We start from the raw sequence: 21160 nt of genomic DNA, 5'->3' as shown, positions 1-21160 counted from the left end.
CAACAGCCTCAGCCCAGTATACCTGAAGGAGCATCTCCACCCCCATTGTTCTGTCCGGACTCTGAGGGCCTTCTGGCGGTTCCCTCCCTGCGAGAAGCGAGGTTACAGGGAAACAGGCAGAGGGCCTTCTCGGTGGTGGCACTCGCCCTGTGGAACGCCCTTCCATCAGATGTCAAGGAAATAAGCAGCTATCTGATTTTTAGAAGACATCTGAAGGCAGCCCTGTTTAGGGAAGTTTTTAATGTTTAAAGTTTTATTCTTTTTTCAATGTTCTGCTGAAAGCTGCCCAGAGTGGCTGGGGGAACCCAGTCAGATGGATGGGGTAGAAATAATAATAATATATATTGGAGTGTGGCCTTCCTGCATCACTTGCTAATTGATCCTTCCTCTAAGCTGAAGTTGCCTGGGGTCGACCCTGGGATCTCCTACCTTAGAGAAGTGGGCGTTTTGCCAAGGCTCGACCTCTCCTTCTTCCTGTGCTCTCAACTGGCGACCGTCTGACCTAACATGGTCTGTGTGTGTAGTTTGGGAGCTGCACAGTCAGGGAAAAAGCAATGCTGTCCTGGGTTGTAAAGACTGCAGAGAGAATAATTGGGTGCACTCTTCCCACCTTGGATCAAATCTATGCTTCTAGGTGCCATAAGAAAGCTGCAGAGATAGCGCAGGATAGTGCGCACCCCGGAAATGATCTCTTTCAGCTTCTGCCTTCTGGAAGAAGGTACAGGGTTATAAAGACTAGGAGTAGCCGCCTGAGAAACAGTTTCTATCCAAATGTGATTTTGGTTTTAAACGCAGTGTAAGGTAGTCTCTATGGGAGTAAAGGTAAAGGGATCCCTGGCCGTTAGGTCCAGTCGTGGCCGACTCTGGGGTTGCAGCGCTCATCTCGCTTTATTGGCCGAGGGAGCCGGCGTACAGCTTCCGGGTCATGTGGCCAGCATGACTAAGCCGCTTCTGGCGAACCAGAGCAGCGCACGGAAATGCCGTTTACCTTCCCACCGGAGCGGTACCTGTTTATCTACTTGCACTTTGACGTGCTTTCGAACTGCTAGGTGGGCAGGAGCAGGGACCGAGCAATGGGAGCTCACCCCATCGCGGGGATTCGAACTGATGACCTTCTGATCGGCAAGTCCTAGGCTCTGTGGTTTAACTCACAGCGCTGGAGTATATTGTATTTAATTATGGGGTATCAGAGTTTTTAGGGGGCTAACCAGGCTGGGATAGCAGGCTTGTTGGGTTTGAATGTCTGATGTCAATTTTTTCAATTTCGTTGTTCTGTATGGGACAATGACAAGAAAGATTATCGTCTCGTATTGACCTGTCTGCACAGGGAGCTCCTCCTCTCTCCCTCTTCCTCAACGGCCTTTTCTGCTTTGCCTCTTTGCAGGAAGCCTCGCGGTGAGGCCAAGAAGTGCCGCAAGGTGTACGGGATGGAGAACCGCAACATGTGGTGCACGGCCTGTCGCTGGAAGAAGGCCTGCCAGCGGTTTGTCGACTGAGCCGACTCCCCCTGCGGCCCAGCTCCGGGGAGGCCGCCCGCCCGCCTGGGCTCTTCCCCCTCCTCGTCGCGCGATTTGCACTTCTGTGCCTTCCTGCCTGACCTCCCTGGCCGTCCGCCCCCCTTCCTGGCAGCACCTCCCTCTCCCCGCCCCCCGGCCCCCACCCAAGGTGGGGACTCACATCTGTGCCTTGGCTCAGGAAGAAAGGAGAGTCTGCTGCGGATGCTGGCAGTGTAGCTTTGCAAGGAAGGAGCCCCTGCCTTTCCCAAGCTGTGCACGGCCCAGGCAGGCCCTCTCGACCCCCACAATAGGAACACTGTGGTGCTTTTCCCCCCTAACCTTTTTGTAAAAAAAATACCTGCCACCAATTTTCTTGGCCAAATGGCAGCTTTTTCCACATCCGCACATGTGAAGATCGAGCCTTTTGTTCTGTTGAGGGGGGGGGGGGTTCTGTTTGAAATAAGCTATTTCTTTTCCTTCCCCCCCGTATCCTTGCCTCCTCCCCCTTTGTAGCCTTAAGGTCCGGGGTGGGGAGCCTGTAGCCTCCCAGAAGATGCTCATTTCAGCTTCCAGCATCCCTGGCTGGAGCTGATGGGAGTTGGAGTCCAGCAGTCCTTGGAGAGGGTCCCCCACCCCTGCTCTCTAGGGTCTGAGGCGGGGGGGGGGGGGGAGCAGCCAGCAGTTCCCCGTGAGAAGGCTGCCGAACCCAAAGAGCCAATTCGAGGCAGGCCGAGCCAATGGTAGCTCTTCCTGCCCTCAGCGGAAAGGAGAACAAGTTTTTATCCCATGGCTAACGGAGAACACAGACTTTTGCACCTGGGCTGTCCTCCTCTTCTCCTTGTAGATTTTCTGTTTCATTATTTTGCTTCGGTGAATCAGGCCTTCGACAGAAAGGAAAATGCCCCCGTCTCCAGCACCTTCAGCTATTTTCACGTATCGGTTGCAACACAATTTTCAGAAACAGAAAGGTGTTTTTGTCTAGGTTTTGAAGGTAGCGAGTCTAATCTAGGACTCGGATGCAGTTGTGTGTGTGTGTGTGTGTGTGTGTGAATCTGTAGGGTGTCTTTGGAGCCTGAGAAGTTTTATCTCCTCGTCTTCATTCACTACCTGCCTTCTCTCTTCCACCTCTACCCTCCAAGACAAGGAGAAGAAGGCTGTATTACAAGAAACGTCTGGACTTTTGCAACCTGGCTTAAGAATGGTCCCACGGTGGATTTGAATACGTTGGTCTCTTGCAAGAAATAAGCTATGCACGGGAAAAGGCAGCCTGCTCTCTCTCCCCCCCCCCCCCTCCACAAGAGCCGGAATGAATTTGCATTACTAGTTACTCTGACCACACAAAGGAACACTTCAACTTCCTTACGTGCAATCCCAGACTCTCTCGAATTTTGTGTTTGCCGGCAGGAAATCAGGAAATGGATCTGCGGCAGGTTTTGACTTGTGTGCCGGTTGTGGGTGGCAAAGTTGAAATTTCAGTGACAAGACTCGCAACTCCCTCCCACCCGACAATTCTGGCTCAAATTTGAATTTTGGAATCAGGATTTTCTGAGTTTTGTATTCGGAGGAAACTTGCCAAATGTCGAACATTGAGGTTTCATTTTGGTCTGTTTTTCCATCTCCCTTCCACCTTCTTAACTGCTGCGGCTTATTTTTGGGGGGAGTAATTGCCATTTTGTAGCTGTTCTTGGGGTGGGGTGGGGTCTGAACCAAGCAGTGATGAGCTTGCTTGCACTTAAATGCACCAGATGCCAGAATGATGTGCTTTAAATGGAATTGGTCCAATGCACCTTTGTCACTGGACACACAGCGTAAAGGCATTGCTTTTCCAGAGAACTCTACGCAACCTCCCCAGCCCCCCCACCTCAAGCAGTTTCTTGGGTCTCCCTTTCATTTGGGTGGGGAGGGTTCGCTCCTGTGCAGTGGAAGTCCGCATTGCAGCTGTTTCCTAAACCTTTTTTTAATTTGGGAAAGTGAACATTGATTTTTATTTTTTCTCAAGTATCGCACCTGTAAAACATGTTGATATTCTTACCCAAATTCCATCCACCTCCATAAATATTTAGCTAGGCTGTTAGAATTTTTTCCCTTTTTTTTGTTTTAGGAGCCAGCCAGGTCTTTATAACCAAACTAATCCCGTTAAGGTTTTCAATGTTTCGCCCTTCGTTTTTTTTAAATTATTATTATTTTCGTGCCACACTTCAGCCCCTGAGATGTTTCTTGTAGCTAAAATAGCTACTTGTCTGAAAGACAGACCTTGTAAAGTTGGGTAGCTATTAATGGGAATCCATGGTCCTCAGATAAAATCTGCTTTTAGCCAAAATGTACCCAGAGGGAACCGCGCTGAAACGACAAGCAGCGGCAGGAGTGCGTCTCCATTCTTGCGCCGCTGCCTTATTTCAGCGGCATTTGCACATGTGTTGCACATTTCCATGGTGCCTGCGCCTGTTATCCTCATGCTTTGAAAATGAGGACGATCAGCTTTGGGAACCAGACTGCCGGGAAATGCCTCATTCGATCGCCACTCTTTGCACTACACCAAACTGCACAAGGATTTGAGGGGTTTTTTGGGGTATGATGTTCTTTAAGAAATCAAATGGTAGCAAAGTTTGAATTTTTAAGGCCTGCAAATACACAAGGTGAAGGTTAGGTGGTTGGGGAGGTTATCCTGTTAACTTTCCAAAAGTCTGGCTTCCATTTTTGTAGAGGGAATGAACCTCACTCCCCAACCTGCAGCTTTCTCCCTCTCTCTCACTTTAAGCAAAACTGCACTGGCTAGTGAGAGAGGTAGTTTTTCTCTCTCCCCGCCCCCCATTTTTTAAAAAAGCTTTCCTGTGCAGTCTCTTGCCTGCAGTGGAACGGACAAAGTCCTCCCGAGTCGGCCACAATTGTTGTTAACTGTTGGAAGATAATCAGCCCTTTCCCCATCACCCCTATTCAAAGTGGCCTTTTCTAGACGAAGGCTGCGGTCCTTTGTGTGCTTATGTAGCAGGACGCCCTCTAGAGGGACTTGCTTCTGAGTAAGCAGTCAGATTGTGCTGCATGGCAAGCAACTGTGTGTGTGTGTTTGTGTGTATGTGTGTGTGTGTGTTCAGGAAGCTTTATTTTATATATAAATATATATAAAAGCAGCTTTGGAATCTGTTAAAAAGTTCAGATTATTTTATTGTATGAAATCTCGGGTGCCCCCACCTTGGAGACCTTAGAGCGGCAGCTCTCCATTGAATGTAGACTTACTTCTGAGTAAGCGTGGGTAGGATTGCGCTCCAAGGGTCTGAGACTTGCTTGGAAGCACTTGCATGTGAACCCAGCTGAAGTAAATGGGACTTACCTCTGAGTAAACATGGCTAGAACATGAGACCAACCATAGATGTTCAAGAGAGGCACATGGAGCAGCTGTTCCTGGACTGTACCATTCTAAGAGTATAAATTGGAGGTGTTGCTGGTACCTCGCTAAGATATATATATATAATATCCATGCACATGGGAAGTTTTAAAAGCATGGCAGAGTAAATGCGAAGTTAGAATCTTCCTCACGTGCTTGTTTTATATAGCCAGGGAATTTTCTAACCTGGAACAGCAGCAATTTCCATGGTCTGCAGTAGCAACCCACTATAAGTGCCAGCAGAAGACTGAGAACAATCCTAGTCACATGACTTGGCTTGTCAAGGGATGAGCCCCCACCCTTCTCGGTTAAATAGACTGCCACCTTGTGGCTGGAGGTCAAGTGGTACTTTGGACCCCAATGACACTTGCCCTACAGCAGGCTTCCTCAAACTTGGCCCTCCAGATGTTTTTTGGCCTACAACTCCCATGATCCCTAGCTAGCAGGACCAGTGGTCAGGGATGATAGGAGTTGTAGTCTTGAAACATCTGGAGGGCCAGGTTTGAGGAAGCCTGCCCTAGAGCAACCTTTTTCAATGTTGGGTCTCCAGATGTTGGACTGGAACTCCCCATCATCCCTGCCTTCTGGTCCTGCTAGGTAGGAATGATGGGAGTTGTAGTCCAGCAACGTAGTGTAGGGGGACCGAACGTTGAGAAAGGCTGCCTAGAACGTTGCCAAAGGCAAGGAAGTGGCACAAAGGATCTGGTGTATACGCCATGCCCTCTATGTCTCAGAAGCTGCAAAGTGGGCTGCGGAATTTGAATCTTTCCGGTAGAATCGGGGCTTTTGAGGATTCAGATCTGCCTTCCTCTGAGAGGGGCTTCTTTCCTCTCTGGCCTGCCCTGCGTATTTCCTGACATTTAAAATGCAAACCAAAACTGGATTGAAGCCAGAATGTGCTTTAAATCTGTTGGCTGCCAAGGGGAGAAGTAGACGAGACTGCCCCTTGCAAGCATTTATTTGATCCTCAGTAGGTGAAGCTTTTCCCAGCCCAGAGGGAATACCGGTACTTGCTACCCGAAGATCAAGCAGCTGCGTTGGGCACAGAAGTAAAGGGAAAATTTCTTTTTTTAAGTTGGCAACCTTACTCCATTTTCTTCCTCCCCGCCCCACTTATTTAAACCAGCAAGCCTCTGCTTTAACTTCAAATGGCAAAAGAAAATATTAAAAGAGTATTGACAGCCTAAGAGCCTAGTTTCTTATGGTATTGGGTTAAATCGGTGGTTTCCTTGCAGTTGTTCCTGCTGCAAGAAACCAACTGAGATGAGGGCTTATCTGCACTTCCTCTCCCCCGGTTGCCCCCCCCCAAAAAAACCGCTCTCTAGTATTCAATTGAGCAAACTGCAATTGGGTTTTCTGCAGTTTGCTGTTGGTTGTGTTTTCCCCAGGAAAAGGAGCAGGACAGTGGTGGAAACGGCTCAGAACGGTGCTTCCTAGGCATTGGAGAAGCTCAAGTGTAGACAAGCCCTGACACAGTTGCATGAAATTTGCATAGGATAGTTAATATGTATAGGAGCACAGACATGTTGACTTTCAGATTGGGGGATAGATAGGAGTCCCGTGGTCAGAATCAAAAGGCTCAGGCCTCCTGGGCCACCCCATCTTAACAACACCCCTGGAGGGAGGGCTTTTTGTCCTCAGAAATTTCAGCAGAAGCAAAACACTTTCGAAACGCAGCCGAGACGCCTCGAGCACCCAGTGGCTGTTTGCACTTCAACTGGGATGTTCACAGTTTGAAATCTTACCTTAAATATTTATCGGTGGCATTTTAGCCCCGTGCTAAAATGCCATTGCTTCTAAATCACCGTAAGCCTTAAAAAAAAAGAGATAGAAAAACTCGTGCAAGTAAAAAAAAGTGGGGTTGGAGAGATCAGTAGTTGCCCTTTTCTTAAGTAAAATTTGCAGTGCCCAGCGGTGATATCCAGCTAACGTTGCATCTGTGCAAAGATTTAAACTTGTGCACTAGACTGCCCTCCTCTATGCCCCTCCCGGCACACGATCCTAAATTTTCTCTGGGTGGTTGGTGGTGGTGGGAACCCAGAGCATATTTAGGAGAGAGCATTGGGTGGGGGGAATCTATTGCACTAGTTGAAATCTGTGTGCTGATGGAACAAGTTCCTCGGTTCTACTTTGTATACACCCCCTGGGCTGCAGGCAGTTGGAGAAGGCAGTCAGACACGCTGGGAGAATAATCCCTGGTTCTTGGCAGTGATGTGACCAACTATCATATTTCCAAGTCGGGCTTGTTGCCATGTATTAGATCACTTTCAAGAGAGTTTGCACAAATCTCAAGCCCCATTTTTTTTTGCAGTAAGTGGCCAATATTTGTTGGATCTTGACAATGCCAGATACAGTTGGTGAAGCTCCGTAAATACCTGTTTCCTCACTTGAATTCCCAGAATTAGGTTCTGCCCTGTTCATATCTTTTGGACCTTTTAACATTTGAGTGGGATTATAGCCATTAACTAAATCCTCAAACATGCAGTGTTTAAGGGTGGTCAGATAAAACAGAATAAAAGGGTCTTGGGGGAGTAGGTTGGGGGAAATACCAGGGTTTTGACTGGCATCCTATCTGTTAAAAACTCCCTGCAGGTAAAAAGCTAGCACAGCATAGAGCAGGGCTGCGTGAGATCCCTTCTCAATGTGCTGAATTTCTACTTCCAGGGAGTTGTTTTACGAAGGGGTGCATTCAACTCCGGTTTCTACAAGCTGCGGCTGCTGCTTGTGTAGGCTAAGTCTAGCATCCATCCAGGGCTTTTATGATTCTGTAAATGCCATTTTAATGGCCAGACTGGTCTGGCCAAGTCTGTGCCAGCCAGAAATGCCCTCTTCTTACTGGTCAAGAGCTGTTGGGTTAGATATTAGGTCCTTAGTGGGGAGACGAGGAGGGTGGCTGGTAGTTTCCAAATGGAGGTCAATACAGATCTTGCAGTGCCCCTCCCCTCCTCTTTGTGAGGGACTGGCTTATTTGAGGAAAGGTTGCTATTCCACAACCTGCCTGAACAGTTTCTTTGCCATTAGCAACTGCAAGCAGCAGAGAATGCATGTAAAAATTCCCCAGCATAAAGATGCTTTTAACTTGATTCATATTTATGGCCTTGTCTGTTCTCTACCTTGCTTTGAATATCAATCTAGCAAAGCAAAACAACACATTGAAGAAAAAAGTGGGACAGCTCACTGTTGGCAGGTGCAACAAAATTGGGTCAAATTGCCGGCTGGGCCAGTGGAATGTGGAACATGCCTGGTTCTGGGAATCATCCCTGGCAGGGCTAGACTGTAAATGAGGATTGGACAGTGTGTCAACTTGATCATAATCTCAGATCAGAAGCAGCCGGCTTCAGAAGAAGTTTGTGGGTGTTAGGCGTTATTGCTGTATTCTGCTTTTCAGAGAATGGCCAGAAGGTGAGGAACTGATTTTGCCACAATATCCCAAAACCTCCTTGGACGTTGCAAGATTAAATTGGCACTTCCTTTTTGTAGCTGGGGCACCTGCAGTTAGGGAGAGTGTGTAGTTTTGACATTGAATGTATCTTCCCCATGTTTTGATGACTGGTTTGTTTAGGGCCACAGGCAGACAAATCCTTTTCTAGATCAGTGATCTCCCACCTGTGACACACAACTCAGCTGGGAGAGCTATGGCGCTATTAGCAAAACACAAACACTTCTTTGTGTGTGTGTATAAAAATAGCAAGTTAAAACATTCCTAAGTGCTGCCACAGCAAGAAATGTATTTTGAAAAGCTTTTTTTTTTTAAGGGAAGAAAAAAAAACAAGCCAAGAGAAGAGGAAGAAACCAAACTAGGATTTTTGTTTTTCTACGGTTGGAAGAATATTTACACAGCCCAGAATGCAACAAACAGTTCTCTTCTTTCCGTGCCCCCCCCCTTTAAGGAACCTTTTCTTTTAGGATGTTAGAAGTGTGGAGGTGGCGCTTCTTGTACTGACTGTGTGTTTGTGTGTATGTCTGTATGTGTGTGCTGTGCTGTGCTCAGGTGACCTTTGGTATCAGAGGAAACGTGCCAATCAAATTGAGACTTTTTATCAGATATTCAGAGGGGAAAAAAGTTGTTGTTTTTCAAGAATATGCTTGTGTCTTGGTCTTTCTGGGTTTTGGTGTTATTTATTGCATTTATAGCTTGCCGTTTTTCTCCAGGGAGCTCAAGGTGATGTATATGGTTTTCTGCCCTCCTTCGTTTAATCCCAAAAATGAACCTGCAAGGTACGTTAAGCTGAGAGGCAGCAATTGGTCCAAGAGCTTCATGGCCAAGTGGGGATTTGAACCCCAGGCCCTATTCCAATAGTCCAACCACTAAACCACACTGACCCTTTTGAAGTGGGAGACAACGGGTGGCTTTTATGGGAAGGGGGGCTCTTGGATGTAGATCTCTTTCAAAAGAGACTTCTGCAGCATTGAGGAGTGATTAGAAGATAGCTAATGGAAAAAGAATGGGGTCAGCCTCCAGGTTGACTCTGTAAGGGGTGCTGAGGGGTGGAGAGCTATCAGGTCTGATTTGTTTATTCCCAGGTGGACATAGGCTAGACATCCCAATTCAGTTAATTTCAACATGAAGTTGCTAATATTTATTAAACTTTTGTGCCACCTTTCACCCAAAGACCACAGGGCAATTTACAATACAGTGGTACCTCAGGTTACATACGCTTCAGGTTACAGACTCCGCTAACCCAGAAATAGTGCTTCAGGTTAAGAACTTTGCTTCAGGATGAGAACAGAAATCGTGCTCCGGTGGTGCGGTGGCAGCAGGAAGCCCCATTAGCTAAGGTGGTGCTTCAGGTTAAGAACAGTTTCAGGTTAAGTATGGACCTCCGGAACGAATTAAGTACTTAACCTGAGGTACCACTGTACAACAATATAAAAAGGTAAAGGATATCTGGACAGTTATGTCCAGTCAAAGGTGACTATGCGGTTGCGGCTCCCGTCTTGCTTTCAGGCCGAGGGAGCTGGCATTTGTCCAGACAGCTTTCCAGGTCATGTGGCCAGCAGGACTAAACCGCTTCCAGCGCAATGGAACACTGTGGTGGAAACCAGAGCTCATGGAAACGTTTACCTTCCTGCCACAGTGGTACCTGTTTATCTACTTGCACTGGCATGCTTTCGAACTGCAGGGTTGGCAGGAGCTGGGACTGAGCAATGGGAGCTCACCCCATCGTGGGAATTCAAACTGCCAACCTTCTGATCGGCAAGCCTAAGAGGCTCAGCGGTTTAGACCACAGCGCCACCTGCGTCCCTTCATAACAATATGTAGCATAGTAACAAACAATAACACACATACCCCCATGCATAGTTTAAAAAGGCCATGGATCGTTTAATTAGGCAAAGGAGGAGGAGAATGATTTCGCCAGGAGTCTCAAGATATGTAACAAAGGTACCTAGTGAGCCTCCCTAGGGAGAGCATTCCATAAATGGGGAGCCACCACAGAAAAGGCCCATTCTCGTGTTGCCACCCTCTGGACCTCTTGTGGAAAGAGGCACACACAGAAGGTCCTCGCATGATGCTCACAGGTTGGTTCGTATGCAGAGAGGTTGTCCTTGAGCTGCTTTAAGGCTTTTCATAGGTCAAAACCAGCCTTTGCCAACCTGTTGCCCCTCCAGCCATTTTGGATTGCAGTACCCATTTGCCCCAGTCGGCACATCTGCGTGTGCCAAGTTAGGAAAGGCTGGCCATGCCTCGCTCTCAACAAGGGCCAACTGGGAGAGATGAGCTGTGTACAGTACTGCCAACACTCAGGCTTGCCTCAATCGGCTTCACCCCTCCTGCGGTTTTGCAGAAGCAAAATACTGCAGCGCAAGCAGGGCAAACGTTCTGCTTACCTTGCACAATCGGCACACGTTGCAGAAGGAAGTTCTGGTGAACATCTGTCTCCCCCTAGCAGCAAAGGGTTAGATGTGCATCTGGAAGCAGAAAGAAGGGCTGTGTGCATACAGTCGAGGAGTTGGCAACTGACTGGATTAGTGCACTTCTCACTGACGTAAACATGTATTGGAACTGTTTTAAGAGTATGGGAATGATGGGCTGCTCCTCTGGGTCAACAGTGCTCCCTGCACATAGAAAGCTAGCACATCAGGAACAAGTGTTCTAGCTTTCTCCCCGACACTTTTCTTTGTTTTGTGTAAGGGGGGGGGATCTATTCCAGTAGTATAGGATACCTAGGCCCATGAAGCTGAGGCTCCAAGACTTTGGCCACCTCATGAGAGGAGAAGACTCCCTGGAAAAGACCCTGATGTTGGGAAAGGTGGAGGGCGCAAGGAGAAGGGGACGACAGAGGACGAGATGGCTGGACAGTGTTCTTGAAGCTACCAGCATGAGTTTGACCAAACTGTGGGAGGCAGTGGAAGACAGGAGGGCCTGGTGTGCTCTGGTCCATGGGGTCACAAAGAGTTGGACACAGGCCTACATTGCACTACCTTACTGAAACCTTGGTGTAGTCAAGCCTTCTGAAATTAGGTTCAGCCTTCTAAAATAAGGCTAGTAGAAAGCGTCATGTATCCTTTACACCTAGGGTGGTGGTGGGGTCATATTTTTGAAAATCAGGTAAATGCCTTACTCTTAAAATATTTTTGACTTATTCCTAAGGAAGTGGAAGAAAATGCTTTACAAATCCTTCATAATCAGCAGGCTGCTTTTTTGTCAAGCTCCCCCCCCCCTCCACAGCTTACATAGCAAAATACACTTGAAATATCCCACAATGGGTCTTTCCCTCGCACCCTGTATTAACTATATTTCACAGCCATGTTTGATTCCTTGCGCAGGGAGAGAAACTATGGGAATCAGCTTTGTGGGCACAGCTCTGTGCTGAATCATGCCAAGACGGGGTTGTGGACATTCAGCACTGGGCAGGGAATAGCGCTGTTACACCCATGTTTTCAGTGCTGCATGTGAGTTTTCAAACCAAATTCTCCCCAACAGCCAGGGTAGAAAAGTCTAACACTTAAAGAGACTTCAATGTACTGGGTCTCTGTATTTATTAAATCACTTAGGATCCCTTTGAACATGATCTAGCTCCAGATACATATTTTGGTGTGCATATCAAATGTGTCAGAGACTGCTAAATCGCACAGCAGTTTTCCCATTTTCCACAAATCTACATGGCATATGACTGTTGATATTGCAGGTTGTATTTTCACCCCTTTTCCAAATGACTTGTAAGATGGAATTCACATTTTTCACAGCTGCTGCAACATGTTCACTGAGTTAGCCACTATGACACCAAGATCCCCCTTTTTTTGTTGGTCAAGGGATCATGGCTGCAAGCTTCTCCCTGTTGACAGTAGGGGGGAATATGTATGTGCACACCTCCATCTGTCAGTTTTGGGGCTTGCAGGGGAATCAAGTATTCATTTTGATCACACACACACCCCACATTTTTTTCTGCTATATGAGTAGGTCCCCATACACTCCACCTGCCCTATCTGCAAATAGCTCAGGTCAAGAACAGGAAATTGTAAGAAGCGTGTTGAAACTTAAAAATAGAAACCAATACTTTTAGCAGCAATATCCCAATTTATTGAAACAGACTGATTTTTGCAAGTATGTCTAAGTTAATCTCATGACAAAGTAAATATAATCGGCTTGGCAGACCTCTGGCACTCGCCTAGACAGACAGGAAAGTGTGAGATCGTCTAGAAAATAAGGTCATAGTTACCTGAACTACAATGACAGAAAATCAGTACAAACACACACTCGTTTCCCAACTGACTTCTGGGTTCTAAAATCTCCCCATATCCCACCCTCAAAATATTAAACATCGGCAATACAAACACAGGTTTATAATAATATATAAAGTCAGTATAATATAGAATATTCCCAGCAAAAAAAATAATCAACAATGTTCAAACACTGCCCTTTTTTGTTTGCTTTAGCTACATTTTAGTAGACAGGTTTAAGCACGCTGAAAAATAAATATATTTATATTTATATATATGAAAGCACACCCCCACACATACACACACACACGGCATCCCTTACTATGAAGGAATTCTTTAAAAATAAACAAGGCAGAAATTCAAACCATACGACAGAGAACCTTAAAAAAATAAAATAAAAACCCGGTTCAGTATGGCTTAAGAGTTGCACATGTCACAGAATGAACTAATAGTAGATTATCTTCAATCATATTGCAAAGTTTCCAGTTACTGAACTTTATTAGAGCTTCTCTCTTTTTACTTAAAAGGGGGGGGGGGGTGTAACATTGGAAGCATAAGCCTGATTGTGAAGAGCCTTATCTGAAGGTAGCCAAGCTTTTTGGCCAGATATGCCAAATTCAGAGGGAATCAAAACATACGAATTTTGGGCACAAGTCAGGGGCCTCTCTCCTGTGCTCACCTCATTAAGAAGGATGGGAGTCACACTCCTGAATAACTCCCATTTAATTCAGACACATGTATGCAGGAGAGCTTCCGGGTATAAACCCAAAAATAAATAAAAATTTATGTTACCCAGCCTGCAGAAATTACACTACCCATTGAGTCAATGGGTATGAGATCAATGGCCTGAGATGAGAAAAGCCTAACCTTTTTGCTCCCCCTGCTGTAAGGGGATGTTCTCCTGCACAAGCCCCTTTGAAATGCAGGGCAGCATTCTACAAGGAAGTTAATCCCTGATTAAAATACACGTGTGCGCAGAACAATTCCATTTCTTCTTTTTTGGTAACACAAAACGCCAATCTTAAAGTGAGCAGAGCACTGCGTGCATGTTTTGTTTCATAGCTCAGGTTCTATAAATGCTAGAAACTGGCTCTCTCTCTCTCTTTTTTTTATTAAAAACAGAACCTTGGAATCTCAGGATTATGGTTCGACAGGGATGGGGGAGAAGAATGCCACTCCTTGCTCCCAGTAGATGCATATATTTTGCTTGCAAAAGTCCTGAGTTCAATTCCTGGTAATGCTAGTTAAACAGAGCCAAAGGGAAGACTGCTGCCTGTGGTCTTGGAGAGCTGCTGCCAGTCGGAAACAGTGCTGGACACAGTGGACCAACAGACTGACCAGCTCAACGTCAGCATGAATCAATTTAAAAAGGTACAATCAAAATAATAATAATAATAATAACAGGAAGATGAAATGATGCTTCCCACAGAATTTTAAATGCGTATGAAATGCTTAAAATCAATGAAATTGATTTCTAGTACTAGGGTGCAAGATCTTTATAGCTGCTTTACAGCTTCCAAGTCACAAACCTACCAAAGTCAAATGTGGGGGAAAGACCATAGAAAAGTAACCAGCCCATCACCTCATCTGAGCCACATCCTCTATAGCAGGCATAGGCAAACTCCGGCCCTCCAGATGTTTGGAACTACAATTCCCATCATCCCTAGCTAACAGGACCAGTGGCCAGGGATGATGGGGATTGTAGTCCCAAAACATCTGGAGGGTCGGAGTTTGGCCATGCCTGCTATAGGCAGTCTAAGAGACACGCCAAACTTATCAATCATCTCCAATCAGCTGATACTTTGCAGCCTTACCAGCATCTTCTTCAGTTTACAGTGGTTGCTAGACCCTCAATGGGTTTGCTGTATTTTCTTGGCAGAACAAAGCACTGATCTAATTCGTAGAATTGGAAGGGACTCTGAGGGTCATCTAGTCCAACCCTCTGAAATGCAGGGATCTCGACTAAAGCATACCAGATGGATTGCCTCCAGAGAAGGAGAGTCTACCAACTTTTGCAGGAGTCTGTTACACTGTCATCCAGCTCTTTCCGTCAGAAAGGTCATATTTAATCACACCTAGCCAGCATGAAAGCAGCTCAGCAGGACCTTGACCCTGTTCTAGCAGCCTACAGGTGAGTGCAGAAACGTGGTTTGGTGAATCACAAGCCATGTAGGCTTTGTTTAAAGACAAGCACACATAGAATCATAGAATCATAGAGTTGGAATAGACCACAAGGGCCATCGAGTCCAACCCCCTGCCAAGCAGGAAACACCATCAGAGCACTCCTGACATATGGTTGTCAAGCCTCTGCTTAAAGACCTCCAAAGAAGGAGACTCCACCACATTCCTTGGCAGCAAATTCCACTGTTGAACAGCTCTTACTGTCAGGAAGTTCTTCCTAATGTTTAGGTGGAATCTTCTTTCTTGTAGTTTGGATCCATTGCTCCGTGTCCGCTTCTCTGGAGCAGCAGAAAACAACCTTTCTCCCTCCTCTATGTGACATCCTTTTATATATTTAAACATGGCTATCATACCACCCCTTAACCTCCTCTTCTCCAGGCTAAACATGCCCAGCTCCCTTAGCCGTTCCTCATAAGGCATCGTTTCCAGGCCTTTGACCATTTTGGTTGCCCTCCTCTGGACACGTTCCAGTTTGTCAGTGTCCTTCTTGAACTGTGGTGCCCAGAACTGGACACAGTACTCCAGGTGAGGTCTGACCAGAGCAGAATAGAGTGGCACTATTACTTCTCTTGATCTAGATGCTATACTCCTATTGATGCAGCCCAGAATTGCATTGGCTTTTTTAGCTGCCGCGTCACACTGTTTGCTCATGTCAAGTTTGTGGTCAACCAAGACTCCTAGAAGCACACGCCAGACACCCATTTGAGTAATCAAAATTAAGGGCCTACCTGCAGGATTGGAGACATTGTCCACTTCCAGATAAACCTCCTTGACTAGCAAAGCGACAGAAGAGGGCACAGACCATCAGGAACGGATCCTGAGCAAAACCCAGTGAACTGAACCAAACTCGTACGAGAACCCAAAACTGCTCAAGCTTCTTTAAAATCGCGTTTAAAAGAAGTTCCCAAGATCTTTGCAGTTTTTCTGAGATCTCAACACACACAGTGTACATCTGCAATGTTGCCACTGAGAAAGCTGAAACACTCACATTTCATGCGTCTCGTTGCTTCCACTTAGTCAAAATAGCAGAGAAATGACACTAATAAAATGCATAAAAGACAAGTGGCTCCTATTTAGAGAGAGAAAGAAAACCATTTTAAATAAAGCACTGGGGGGAAGAGGGAAATGAATCCAAAATCAAGTTTAACCAAGAAGAGGGAAAGGCAACACGGAAAGTCAATTCCGGGTGAGTGGTGCTTTCAGAACTTCCTAGTATTTGAGAGAATCATCTAGGTATAGATGCACCATCACTGTGGAAGGACATGTGGGTCCAGAATTGGCCTCCACAGTCACTTATGGACTCATTGTTAAAACCGTGTTTATGCAAGACAATCTTACTCGGCTACGAGTGATCGCCAAAGAAGAAGAAGATGATGCACCATGTATGAAGGTCCTTTGTCCTTATTCTATCACCACACTACATATGAACCAATAAAGAAAGCAACATGAAATTGGCAGTCTACATAACCAAAGTTCCCAAGGTAGGAGCCAGGAAGGTTCAAGAGAAAGTGAAAATTACTTCCCACCACCTCACTTCCATGGAAGGTTTCCTGCACTTTTGGTTTAAGTACTAACAAGCCAAACTGAGTACACAGGGAACCACTTTGCAGATATGGCCAGCAAGGGTTGGTTTGTGTGTGAAATCCAACTGTCAAGTCAAGGTGGGAGGAAAATGGAATGTCTTACATTCAGGAGTGTGCCCCCCAAACAAAAAAGCTTTATTCATGCCAAACACTAGGACTCCTCAATTCCTGATGTCCTTGGTTCCATACAAGATGATGGCAATGAAAAGGGAGTCAAGAGAAACTTACATCTCCAGGATTTTCTAGAACTGCTATTAATCCATTGGGATTCTGTCATTTGGACAGCCAAGGTCTCCATTGTGCATAGTTTGTTTTCTGCAGCATTTAGAAAGGTGTTTATGGAAGTCCAGTATTAAAACATTTGTCTTCCAGTTGAAATAGAATGAGGCTTTTACAACAAGCTCAAATGCAAGAAGAGTCTTGGATTCTAGCCCCCGCCCTGCAACCTCCCTTGAGAATATTAAAGTATTTGGTTATTGGCCATGTTTCCCTGGCTAAATAAAAACAATTCTGTACCCTTGTCTAGCAGCAGAGCATTCCACATTCACATAATAAAACTTTCCTTTGAGCTAGTTAAGCACTAAGAACATGGAGTAACTTCAGCAACAGCCAGTGAACGTGGTGTTGCGAAATGGTGGGGAGTGACAACGGATGGAGAGGAAGAAAAGAAGTGCATAGAAAAATAAAACGAGTGAATTCCCCTCTCAGTTCTCTTTATTAGCCTGAGATTTATCCAAGTAAAGGAAGCTGAAACATTAACACAGTGATATGACCCATTAATAAAGCACTGAAACAAGTGTCAATGAAATGGTGCGGTTTACACCAGCAAAACTCTTTAAAGGAAGCTGTTCATTAGTGCAAGACCAGGTGGAAATTCTTGCGTTAAACACTTCAGTGAAGGGTAAGTATCTTCAGTGAAAGGCATTTTAACATCGAAAGGTTGTCACCACTGGGGTTTGTCTTCTTTGGATTCAGAAAAGCTGGCTTTGATGTTCTTCCAGAGGAGAAACATGCATGGTGGTGGCTGTTTTTTTGTTTGCACGGTTTTGTTTTGGGACTATTATTTTTTGCAAGCTCTGTCCTCAGGCTGTGTACAGATGATAGCCCTGAAGAATTTGAAGCCATACTGTACAGGCTTAGCAATTGCTGTCCAGCTATTTTTTTTGTTATTCGTTTTTTAAAAAGTTCTCTATGAATATATTTGCAGATTTCTGTAGTACTTCAAGCAGTGTATGTTCGAAGGTCAAAACGAGCACTAAGCAGTGTGATTGACAACTGCTGCCATAAGGCGTGTGACCTTCCTTAGCACCTAGTGTGATAGTGCCCACGACAAGGAATACTAGTAATCATCCGTGGAACAGTTCTGAAATCAATTGCAATGTTGTTGTTTTTTAATATATGTACATTAAATATGCTTATACACTCTCTTTACAAGAAAAAGGAAAAATAAAAAACAGGAAATGGAATCTGCTCCCTGTCTTTCACAGCAATTCAAGGTTTCATTTGGGAGTTAACTGATGAAAACCAGGTGCTTTTTCATTCTGATCTAGTTGGTTCCATGCCCTTCATTGTCTTATATGGAGAAGTAGCTGCAATTGGAAGTAAATGCTAGGCATTAGTAAGATTTTGCCCCTCCAGTGAACTCCAGTGCCGAAAAGACACTTCTATTGCTCTTTAGAAATGATCATCTGTACACAATCTCAGAAGCCTGTTGTCCCCGCTGCACCAAAAAATAACAATAATAGCACCTTTTATATTCAATTTCCTTGCTCTGAAGGCTGCTTCCTGTGGCAGGTTTCAAGCACAATCACATTGTTCTGCATAAAAATCTGTTCCAAAGATAAAATGTACAGGCCAGTTTACTATTTCAAGGCTGCACCAGAAAAGCAGCAGTAGCCAACCATGAAATACACAACTCGCCAGTTCTTAGGATCATGACCCTAGACACTTCTCTGTGGGTGCGGCAGGGTACAAGCCTGCGGCCACAACCGGTAGACAAGATGCAGAAGATCTGCTTGGATGCTTAAATACACACAGTGGTGCCCCGCAAGATGAATACCTCGCAAGACGAAAAACTCGCTAGACGAAAGGGTTTTCCGTTTTTTGAGTCGTTCCGCAAGACGAATTTCCCTATGGGCTTGCTTCGCAAGACGAAACGTCTTGCGAGTTCTTGCGAGTTTGTTTCCTTTTTCTTAAAGCCGCTAAGCCGTTAATAGCCGCTAAGCCGTTAATAGCCGCTAAAAGCCGCTAATAGCCGTGCTTCGCAAGACGAAAAAACCGCACCACTGTAGTCCGCTTTTCCAGATTCAGGGGACATAGATGCACCCACGACAGTCTGGCACTAGAAGCACAGAAGCAGTAGCCAAAGAAGGAAGAACTCAGGTCATTTGGGGAGTTTGTGCCATTCTCTTGAGGCTGCCAAAGAAATCTGAAATCTGCCCTTTTCAATGCTCACCTCAGTCTTTCATTATTTCTTGTGCAGTTCCTCTCAATTTCAAATGAGGCGGACACAGGGTTAACTTCTGGGTGCATTGTGCCACACCTCCTATTTCACACTCTGCTGTCCTTACTGGCACCCAGAGTTCTGCCACTGGTGATGGACAATTTACCTTTCCACCTGGCAGAGCATTCCCTGATTCTTCTGAGAGAACTATGACACGAATGTGTGGGATAGCAGGGATTGGTACACTTGCCGCAAAAAATCAATGCATCCTTGGGTACGTCCTGACAGAGCTCGGCAGAACTTGGCAAAGGTGGTGGTACGCTGAATATTGCCATATGTCACTGAACAAGAGAGGAAGACAGCCACACCAGAAGAAAAGTGCATTTACAAGACTTGGCCACTAGGGGACACTTTTGCAGCAAATATTCCTGCATCATAGAGCATCACAAATCAAACCTCAGAGAAGGGTATCTTTATATTACAAATGCCAATGGGCAACTGAATCCTTTGCTCAATTGACCTGAGGGCAAGTGTCCCAGTTCTAGTGAAGACTATAGACCTGAAAGGCTATTGATCTCTCTGGCTTACTGAAAGAGTTGCATTATTAAAGGGGAAAGTCCTGAAATGCTCACACTGCTCTGTTTACCTTGGGAAGGTAAAAAAAGGTAAAGGACCCCTGGACGGTTAAGTCCAGTCAAAGGCGACTATGGGGTTGCAGCACTCATCTCACTTTCAGGCCAAGGGAGCCGGCATTTGTCCGCAGACAGCTTTCTGGGTCATGTGGCCAGCATGACTAAACCGCTTCTGGTGCAATGGAACACCGTGACGGAAACCAGAGAGCACAGAAATGCCGTTTACCTTCCCGCCAGAGCGGTACCTATTTATCTACTTGCACCAGTATGCTTTCCAACTGCTAGGTTGGCAGGAGCTGGGACAGAGCAGCGGGAATTCGAAACACAGACCTTCCAGTCCAGACATCCCCATCCTTCGGCTCTCCAGATGTTTTGGACTACAGTTCCCATCATCCCTGACCACTGGTCCTGTTAGCTAGGGATCATGGGAGTCGTAGGCCAAAACATCTGGAGGCCTGCAGGCTGGGGATGCCTGTTCCAATCGGCAAGCCCAAGAGGCTCAGGGGTTTTGACCACAGCACCACCCGCGTCCTGGACTTTACCATGGGTAAGCTTGTCACAAATCCCTGGCTGCTGGAAGCAGAGTTGTTTCAAAATGTTTTGGTAATTATTGTTTGAGAAATAAGAGTCCTCCATATTTCAAGCTGACAGTAGAGGAAAATTTGAGAGTGGAAGCTCCATGGTGCCTGCATACAATCTGGTTGGCTGTCACTGAAAGACAAGGACATGATTCTAAGCATTTCAGGACCATGTGAAGGGCAACAGGCAAGAAAGTGGAAACGTTTCAGGGGAAATGTTTGCTGATACAGTATCTGGAGGGAACAAATAAAGAGCTTGTTTGCTTGAAGGGGAAAAAATGCTGCACACACAAGACAGTTTTGTACACAAGGACATTAGCAAGGCTACTTGAGCTTTCCCAACACAACCTTCCTCTTCCCTGCCCCATCCCAAACAGATTGAGCAGAACAAAAATCCCTAAGAAATCCAAGTGAAATCCTTGTCGGTATCCTCAGAGTTTTCGTTCTCCTGTGGAGAGTCAATGTCATCTTTGTCATCTTCCAAAATCACGTCGTCTTGTGAAATTTCTATGTCATCTTTCCATTTGATGTCATCGTCACCCCCCATGTCTTCATCACCTTCTGTTTTGAGGTCGTCAGGATCTTCCATATATGGGCCTTCTTCTGTGCCGTACAATTCATCAGGGGAGCCATCTCCTCCGCTGGCATCCAAGTGGCTGGCCATGCCTTGGCCAGAACAATCTGTGCAAATGCCATGGCGGCGGGAACCGTGCTTAATCCCCACGCTGGCTGCAGACATAAACACTCGGTTGCACACTTTGCAGACGTATTTTTTGTCTTTGCTGTGGACCTTGATAAGGGGAGCAGGGAGGAAAGACAAAGTTAAGGCAGGTGGGTCTGCAAGTAAGAGGCTTTATGGTGCAATGGCAGCTAGATCACATTGCAACAAATAATGAAGTTTTTTGTTTTTCTTTTTAAAGCAGCTGTCTCGAATTTCTTCATTTTGTTCTAACATGATTTCGTCTGCCAGCAATCAGGAATAGAGGCAGGAAACCTTGAAAGCATAAAAGCAGAACATGCCACTGTGTTGCCTCTAAACAAGGCTATGAGTTTCAGAAGCTGTATTTTAGTTACCCTTGCACAGATTAGGATGGCCAGGCAATGCTCATTTTAACACTAGAAGGTTCATAACAAAAATTCAAAATGGACAATCTCCCGTCTGTGTGCCCATTTATAGTCATCACTCACATACTGCCAAAAGTG

The 21160-nt window shown here is 45.8% G+C and overlaps 2 protein-coding genes across 3 annotated transcripts in view; one reads left to right on the top strand and one right to left on the bottom strand.

Annotated features, from left to right (window-relative positions):
- The window catches only part of SLC2A4RG (SLC2A4 regulator), a 52399-nt gene extending 38754 nt beyond the window's left edge, over positions 1–13645 (top strand). For both annotated transcript variants that reach the window (XM_028735493.2, XM_028735492.2), the window contains one exon: positions 1385–13645. In XM_028735493.2, the coding sequence (XP_028591326.2) occupies positions 1385–1496 (112 nt within the window). In that variant the 3' untranslated portion in view covers positions 1497–13645. The remainder of the gene's footprint in view (positions 1–1384) is intronic.
- ZBTB46 (zinc finger and BTB domain containing 46) overlaps positions 12378–21160 on the bottom strand; it is a 56738-nt gene continuing 47955 nt past the window's right edge. The window contains exon 6 of the mRNA XM_028735491.2: positions 12378–20747. Within this exon, the coding sequence (XP_028591324.2) occupies positions 20355–20747 (393 nt within the window). The 3' untranslated portion in view covers positions 12378–20354. The remainder of the gene's footprint in view (positions 20748–21160) is intronic.

The sequence above is a fragment of the Podarcis muralis genome, chromosome 5 (genome assembly GCF_964188315.1).
Source record: "Podarcis muralis chromosome 5, rPodMur119.hap1.1, whole genome shotgun sequence".
In the NCBI taxonomy this organism is placed as follows: domain Eukaryota; kingdom Metazoa; phylum Chordata; class Lepidosauria; order Squamata; family Lacertidae; genus Podarcis; species Podarcis muralis.
Note: the sequence above shows the minus strand (reverse complement) of the source record. Positions and strands in the feature narration are given on the sequence as shown.